The 7766-nt window shown below is 57.8% G+C and overlaps 2 protein-coding genes across 2 annotated transcripts in view; one reads left to right on the forward strand and one right to left on the reverse strand.

The window, feature by feature from the left end:
* Positions 1 to 3310, forward strand: part of SNX32 (sorting nexin 32) — a 10098-nt gene extending 6788 nt beyond the window's left edge. The window contains 6 exon segments of the mRNA XM_029208915.1: positions 48 to 123; positions 343 to 382; positions 1154 to 1240; positions 1346 to 1502; positions 1578 to 1663; positions 1988 to 3310. Coding sequence (XP_029064748.1) covers positions 48 to 123; positions 343 to 382; positions 1154 to 1240; positions 1346 to 1502; positions 1578 to 1663; positions 1988 to 2041 — 500 coding nt within the window. The 3' untranslated portion in view covers positions 2042 to 3310.
* A 186-nt stretch (positions 3311 to 3496) lies between these two features.
* CFL1 (cofilin 1) lies at positions 3497 to 7055 on the reverse strand. The gene is made up of 4 exons (XM_029208913.1): positions 6943 to 7055; positions 4737 to 5044; positions 4381 to 4457; positions 3497 to 4157 (listed from the first exon to the last, which is right to left on the reverse strand). The coding sequence occupies exons 1-4, from the start codon at positions 6943 to 6945 to the stop codon at positions 4045 to 4047; spliced, it is 501 nt and encodes a 166-aa protein (XP_029064746.1). The 5' UTR covers positions 6946 to 7055; the 3' UTR covers positions 3497 to 4044.
* Positions 7056 to 7766: the final 711 nt, after the last annotated feature.

Raw genomic sequence — 7766 nt, forward strand, 5'->3', positions numbered from 1 at the left:
TTCCCGTGCAGACCGAGGGGCCCTGACAGACGGCTCTTCCCGTGCAGGCCTGGCATATGATTATATCCCCACCTCAGCTGCACTGAGCAGTCTGGGAACACAAGAAGTCAACCAGCTAAAGAAGTGAGGACTCCCTCTTGCCCCTCTGCCCTCCTTCTTTGCCCATAATACTGTGTCTGTCCATGAGGGGTCACTCCATGGAAGCCTACTATCAGCTCTAGTGGGAGATGCAGAAGCTTCTCCTGGGCTTTGGGAGAGAAAGAGAGGGAAGGTTCACCAGGGCAGGGAAGCTTTAAGCAATCCCTAAGACCCCTGCCCTAACTCCTCCCCACCGCCTCCTAGGAGCTTCTTCAAATTGGCAGAGCTCTTTGAACGACTAAGGGTGAGTACTGCCTTCTGTGTTGAAAGGCCACCCAATGATCCTTTGCAGGGAAGAGAGTGTCCCGGGAGAGGGGAAAGCTCCAGGGTCATTTTGGAATGTTCAGTGATAACTTGGACTCAGTGAGGCCCTGGACTCACTCTGCAGACTAGTTTAATAAGAGATGGAGTGGAGACAGGGATCCAGCCTCAAGTGTGGGTGTGTGGTGATGAGGGAGGAGGTGGGAAGTGGCTTGGCGAGGCACTTACAAGGATGTGCCACGTGCCTCTGGCAGACTGTTCCGTGCTGCCAGCATCCTGCCCCAGACACGCTCTTCCTGAACTCCTCTCCAAGAAAGTCACCAGTGTGCCAGTCTTCCTAAAATGTCCGTTGGATCCCATCTCTTCCCTGCTCAGGGCCCTTCAGTGACCCTATCCCTCCTTGAAACTACCCAAGACACAAAGCCCAAAGTCCCTAGCTTGCATCTTAAGCCTGTTGTGATCTGGCCCACTGCTGCCCAAGTGCCCCACTGAACTTATGGTTCCCTGAAAACATACCAGGCTTGCACACCTGCAAAGCCTTTGGCTGTTGTCTAAGCCCTGCTCAACCCCCAAGATCCAGATCAGATGCCACCTCCTCTGTGAAGCCTTCCCTGGCCTGCTCCCCTGAACGACAGGGCTTGACATAGCGTGGGTATCAAGTGACCCTACTTGGTATTTAGATGAACAGCAGCACCCCCAGTCCTTAGCTACCCCCCAACCAGCTCCCTCCCCAGCCTCCACTTTCCTGATTCAGAAACTGGAGGGCCGAGTGGCTTCTGACGAGGACCTGAAGCTGTCGGACATGCTGAGGTACTACGTGCGCGACTCACAGGCAGCCAAGGTGAGAGGTGGCCCCAGAGCAGACCTCAGGGCTGGAGCCACCAGGGAGGGCGGGCAGGTAGGCAAGGGCCGTGGGCCAGGGATCCTGTGCCCCTGCCGGCCCCAGGACCTGCTGTACCGGCGGCTGCGGGCGCTGGCAGACTATGAGAACGCCAAGGCACTGGACAAGGCGCGCACCAGGAACCGGGAGGTGCGGACCGCCGAGAGCCACCAGCAGCTGTGCTGCCAGCGCTTTGAACGCCTCTCCGACTCAGCCAAGCAGGGTAAGCCCCACGGCCCTGGAGCCCCTGCCACTGCACTGCTGACTCTGCCGGGGTCCCCATTCCTCTCTTCTCCAGAGGTCATGGACTTCAGATCCCGCCGCGTCTCCTCCTTCCGCAAGAACCTCATCGAGCTGGCGGAGCTGGAGCTCAAACACGCTAAGGTGAGACCTCCAGCCTCACCGAGCCTTCTTGCTGCTTTCCTGGCCTCCCACCGCTGGGCCTCTAGGCCCTTATCAAGTGTCTTGGCGCATGGGGGGTGCGGTGGAGCTCGGGGGAGGTCAGGCTGCCAGGAGCAGCCCCAGCTGTTCAGGACCACAGTTCCCCATTTTGGATCAGGACCATTCCCTTCTGTCATTGGTAGTGAGGCCTCAATAAATGGTAGCTGTTACTGCTGAGGACAGGGATGGGGACAGAGGGGCTATCCAAGGTGGGGTAACAGAGGGGGTAGCAGCAGATGGGAGCCATCAAGAATCTCTCCTCTGCAGGCCAGCACCCTGCTTCTCCGGAACACCCTTGTCACCCTCAAGGGGGAACCTTAGAGCCACCAGAGTGCCCCCCGACCTCCCACCCCAGCAAGATGCCTCCTTCCCCACCCCAGGAGCCACTCACCATGCCCCGTGACTTCTCGGGGCAAGGCCTACCCCTACCCCAAGGTGCCAGGCCCTGCAAGATAAGGCAGCATGGGCACCACACTTGGCCACAGGTAAGCAGAGCCCTAACCTGGGGAAACCCAGGGGCCCTGACATCCCTCCCCAGAGGCTATAGGGTAGCCTCAACCCACCTCTGGCCCCCGAGTTCATTTGTCTCCAGCTTGTTCACAAATAAAAAGCCTGGTTCTGTAGCAAGGAGGCTTGCTTGTCCTGACTTCCCAGTTGGAGGGCCCACCAAGTACATCCTCTATCGGGGCACCATGGTAGAGACCAGATCCTGGGGGAACACGGCGGGGGACACCCCTGCAGTGTCTTCAGCCATTTTTCAGAGTGCCAGTGGTGCTCTCTGTGGGAAGGTACAAGACCCAGAACTTGGAATCCAGGAGCAGTCTTCAAGGCGTGCCACCACCCCCATAAACCCTGGCACAGACCACGCATAAAACAAATTATAAATTCTCTACACCCATTTCCTAATCAGTAAAATGGAACTACCCCTTCCTGCCTCCCTACCAGAGATACTGGCAAGCTCCAAGGAACTAAGGAACCAGCTCTTTAACTCCAGGAGGCTTTTTTTAGTTGATGGCGGGAGGCGGGGGAGGGGGCAGGGTATAAATCCTCCATCACCACCACCCCTAGGGCAACACTTCCACCTTACCTGCAGGGCAGGTGAAAACCTAAAGCACAGGGCTGGAAAAGAGCCCACAGCAATGCCAGCAAGAAGGTGGGGCTCCAGCCAACACTCTCTTGGTTAAACACAGGAAGGTGGAGCCCAAAACACCTGGGTCTGAAGTCCTGGACTCCACCTGGCTGGCCCCACCCTGGCCCCCAGCCACATCTGCAGAAGGCCAAAGACTCAACCTGGCTTCGGACTCACAGCAGCCACTGGACCCAGCCCTCATAAATGAGTCAGCCATCCAAGGGAGAGAGCAGAGCAAAGACCAAATACTGAAGGTGGAGAAAAAGCTCAAGAAGCAACCAGTAACTTGTAGTCTCGGGGCCCACATCTGGGAAAGACTGCACAGGGGATCACAGAATGGGCCTCACTGTCCTACTGCCCACCTGGGTCAAGGCAACAGAAGAAACCAGTTCAGGGATTAAGCCCCTCTGTTCAAGGAACCCCTGCAGCCAGCAGCAGACACACCCTGGCTCAGCTACCTTCCAGGCTGGTGCCAACTATGACGCCAGGATATAGAGAGGAAACTGTCAGAAAGGAGCTCAGCTAGTCACTAGCACCAAATGAGGGTGTGTGGGGCTGGTTGGAGGGAGGGTTAGGGAAGAGATGCTGCACATTCTCCCAGCCTACCCGCCCCCAAGGTCCCCCGCGCCCCAACCTCGAAACAAACATCCCATTAGTGAGCCTTTTTATTGTTGTGTTTTTTTTTGTTTTTTTAATTGAGGGTCCCTTACTGGTCCTGCTTCCATGAGTGGCTGTGACCAGGGGCAAGAGGGAGGGGAACCAGGCGGCGCAGGGAGGGGTCATCTCCACAACATTCCATTTATACACAGAACTAAACAGACAAGCACAGAGTCACTATTGTGGTTAGAAGTTGGCAGCATGGGAAAAGGGAGGAACAAGGAGGGAACTGGGGTGTCGTTAAAAAAAATACAGGTCCCCCCCAAACAGGGGTTCCTGGGGGGAACTTGGTCTGTTTCAACCCAAGAGGAATCAGAAGATCAAAAGCGGTTTGGGAAGGCCAGAACCGTCAGGGATGGAGGGAGGAGGAGGAAGGTCCAGGGGGGGGGGGGGCTGTTTGGCAACTGGGGTGAAGGGACTGCCCTCCCCCTGCTGGGATCCCCCCAGCCCCTCCGGTCTGGCAGGAAGGGGGCAGCCTGCAACCCCCATGGGCAGGTCTGGGGCTGCCAGATGCTCCAGGCAGGGGGCTGGAGGGGGCTCACAAAGGCTTGCCCTCCAGAGAGATGACGGCGCTGCCCCCCAGCTTCTCTGCCAGGGTGCAGCGGTCCTTGACCTCCTCGTAGCAGTTTGCTTGCAATTCATGCTTGATCCCTGTGGAGGAGAAGGGGGAGCATCTGTGAGAGGGAGCCCTGGGGCGGGAGTGGGTGTGCTGCGGCTGGGAAGGAGCCAGCAGAACAGATGGCGGGATAAGGCTACATACAACGGGTAGTGAAGAGACAGAGAGAGAGGGCTCTCCTCCACCATGCCGTCCACCCCACCCTGCAGCCAAGGCCTGAATGCAAGGGCATACGGCACCACCAGCGCTGGCCCTTACCCGTCAGCTTCTTCTTGATGGCGTCCTTGGAGCTGGCGTAGATCATTTTGCTCTTAAGGGGTGCACACTCAGGGGCCCTGGAGGGAAACAGAATCAGAGAACTTGCCGCAAAGCCCCCTCCTCCAAGTCTAGCAAGTGCCCTGAAGCGATACAGGACTTCCAGAAACCCCTGAGCTGGCCCCTATCGTTCAAGCTTTTAACAAGTTCCTCACTGACAGGCATTTTATTACAACACCCTCCCCTGAAACGCACACCTCTGGGTTAACAAGGAGCCACAGACCTTCCTGTCCTGGGAAAGCAGGGTGGGGCAGAGCTACAGCAGGTGACAGGAAAAGGTGCCTGCAGGAGAAGCTCACCAGAAGATGAACACCAGGTCCTCCTTCTTGCTCTCCTTGGTCTCATAGGTTGCGTCATAGAGGGCGTAGCGGCAGTCCTTGTCTGGCAGCATCTTGACAAAGGTGGTGTAGGGGTCGTCTACAGTCTGGCCCACATCACCTACCAGGATCTCCTTGCCCTCCTCCAAGATGATGTTCTTCTTGTCCTCGCTCAGGCAGAAGAGCACCGCCTTCTTGCGCTTCTTCACCTCCTCTGGTGTCGACGACTTACGCACCTTCATATCGTTGAACACTTTGATGACCCCATCAGAAACAGCCACGCCAGAGGCCTAGAGGACGAACCACATGCACCTCATAAGAAACAAGTTTCTGGGACGTACCCTGAAGTCCCTCCTTTGCTTTCTTAGGAAATCTGTCTAGATGTCAACAAATATAGTCCTCAACCCCAAGAGGTCATTAATCCCCTTCCCAAAACAAGTATCACTAGTTTCCCACCCAAGTCACTGTCAAAGGATCAGATGTGACACAACCCCAGAAGAGCCGCCACAAAAGAGACCTCTGATCACATAATTCAACACCATTCCTCCCCACTCCGACACCCTGCAGGCTAGATTAAAGACCTGCGAAAAGCAAAGTCTTGGCCAAGATGTGAACCCAGAATTAAAAGAACCTACAGACGCACGGTACTCAGTCTCAGTTTTTGCATAGTGCTGACTCAGAACTTCACAGAGAGTAGAAGGGGACCCAGACAACCAGGTCATAGTCATCTCTAAGAGAGAACCAGGACCCACAACGCTAGAGGAGTCACCAACGGTGCTCAACAGTTCTAGCAAGCCCATCAGAACTGCTCAACGCAGTTATCACACAAGGTATCCCTTTCTCTGCTGGAGTCTTCCTAAACCAAAGCAAGAACAACAAACCCCTAATCACGGCCCTACCCGACAACTCCCTGTTCTCCGGAAAAAAATACAGGCCCCAAAGGTCGCTGATAGAAGTTAGCAGTCCAAACTCAAGGGCCCACGGTCCGTGAGAGCTCTTTAAACTTCTATTCTGGGTCGTGTTGGGGGCCACCCTAGCCAGGAATGGGGGTGAGACTGTCCACGGTGAAGTCTGCCCCCGCTCCCGGAACTGCAGAGGAAGCCGGCCACGTGATTGAGCCGCTTCCGGAGTAGGCGGGGAAAGGAGATCGGCTAGACTCAGCCCCCTCCCCGAAAAAAACCCGTACCTAGAGGAAGCAACACCTCCAGGGCCTCAACCCTAAGGAAGCGCCCTTACCGACAAGCTTATCGCCCCCCTGCACTGCGGGCCTGGACAAATTACCCAACCTTCGGCTCTCGCAGCCCTCGGGCCGAACACAGGGGACGGGGTGGTTTCCGGGCGGTGCCCGCCTGGGTCACTTCCCTAAACTCGGCTCCACCCTCAGGCCCCATCCTGGAAAGCCGACAGCCCTGCTGGTCCACGGCTTCGGGCCCAGCAGCCAGGCCGGACCGTGTGCGCACGCGCCGGCCGACAGCGCCGTTCCAGCCTCCGCTGGGTGTAGTCTGCGAACCCAGCTCGCCTTGTGGGCTCGCTAGCTCCCGAGCACGGCCGTGATCTCCGCGCTGTCCGCTCTGTGCTGCGCGGTGCAAGTCTCTAATCCCAGGCGCCTGCGCCCGGACCCGGACACCCCCGCATCCCCGCTAGCCGCGCCGCCCCCGCCCCTTGCGAGCATCCCTGCCACCTGCTCTCGAGACAGACCCGCCTGGGAGGGAGGGTGACGCGGAGACAGGAACAGCCCCTGGGTGGGGTGCGCGCGCCGAGACCTATCGCGCGCTTTTCCTTCGCCGCCCCCGGGCCAGGTTTGGATGCCGCGTGCTCCCGTCGAGCGCGCCCCCGTGAGCCGACTCTCTTCGGCCCCGCCGCGGCGCGCGACACCGGCCGCTCAGCGAGGGACGGGCGCGCGCGCCCTGGACCCCTCCCCCACGGCCCTTGTCCGCGCGGGCGCAACAGCGGGGTGGGGGAGGGGAAGGGAGTCCAGGGGGCGCGCGAGCGACGTCCAAGCCGGCCCTCACCGGCGCCCGCGGGCGCGCACGCGCGTCCCGGCGCCGCCCGCCCCTCAGCACGAGACCCTCATCCCGCCCGGGGAGCTGGGGGAGGGGATGCCGACGTCGCTCCCCCGTTCCCTTTAGCGCGCGCAGATGATCGACCCGCAGCCGCCTCCCCTCCGGCGCCATGGCCTGCCGCTCACCATGTTTCCGGAAGAGAAAAGGAGATAGCAAGGAGAGCCAGAAAAGACAAGAGCCGCTGCAGCTGCTGCCGGGATCCGACTGAACGCGGCCTCTCCCGGCCCCTTCCGTTTAGTACGAGCCGCACAATGAGGGGCGGGGCGGGCTTCCGGCGCTCCCCCCGCGGGCCGACGGGAAATGAAGTCCGAGGGTCCTGCGCCGTCTTCGGGCTCGCTGGGTAACAGAGTCTTTTTCACCTGACGGCCTCCCTGCTCCACGTTGCATACTGGGAAATGTAGTTCAAAACAGCCGAGAGAGGCGGGGCTATGGCACGGAGAGCGCACCCGTTGGTCGAATTTCCCAGGAAATGCTCGGAGCTGAGCGAAGGCCTCGGCGTTGGGTAATATGACCTGAAAATGAGCCCCGACTTCGCGGCTCTCTACCTCGGAGGGAAACGGTTTTCCTAAGATCCATCTTGGCACTATCTGGATCCTTTGGTCTGAAAATTTTCAGTGAGTTAGTATTTTGGTTTTCCGAATTGAAGCACCTATTCATTGACCTGGAATCCAGCCCTAGAGCAAGGAGAATCGCTAGTATAAGGCACCTTCTATCCAATAAACATTTGTTAAGCATCCTCCATGTGTAAAGCCACTCTTGTCTACTGAGAAAAGGCCATATGCAACGTCAATAAGAGAAAAAAACGCAAGGGAAAGGCTACGAGGAAATCTTTGAAAATAGAGATTTGTACTTGTTTTTAGGGTGTTTGGCAAAATCATGAGGTAATAAGCCAAAATCATGAGACAGGGGTTTGTGCATTCAATTCAAGGATTATGTGCCTTTTACTAAA

The sequence above is a fragment of the Monodon monoceros genome, unplaced genomic scaffold (genome assembly GCF_005190385.1).
Source record: "Monodon monoceros isolate NGI ecotype Baffin Bay Population unplaced genomic scaffold, NGI_Narwhal_1 Super_Scaffold_7, whole genome shotgun sequence".
NCBI lineage: Eukaryota > Metazoa > Chordata > Mammalia > Artiodactyla > Monodontidae > Monodon > Monodon monoceros.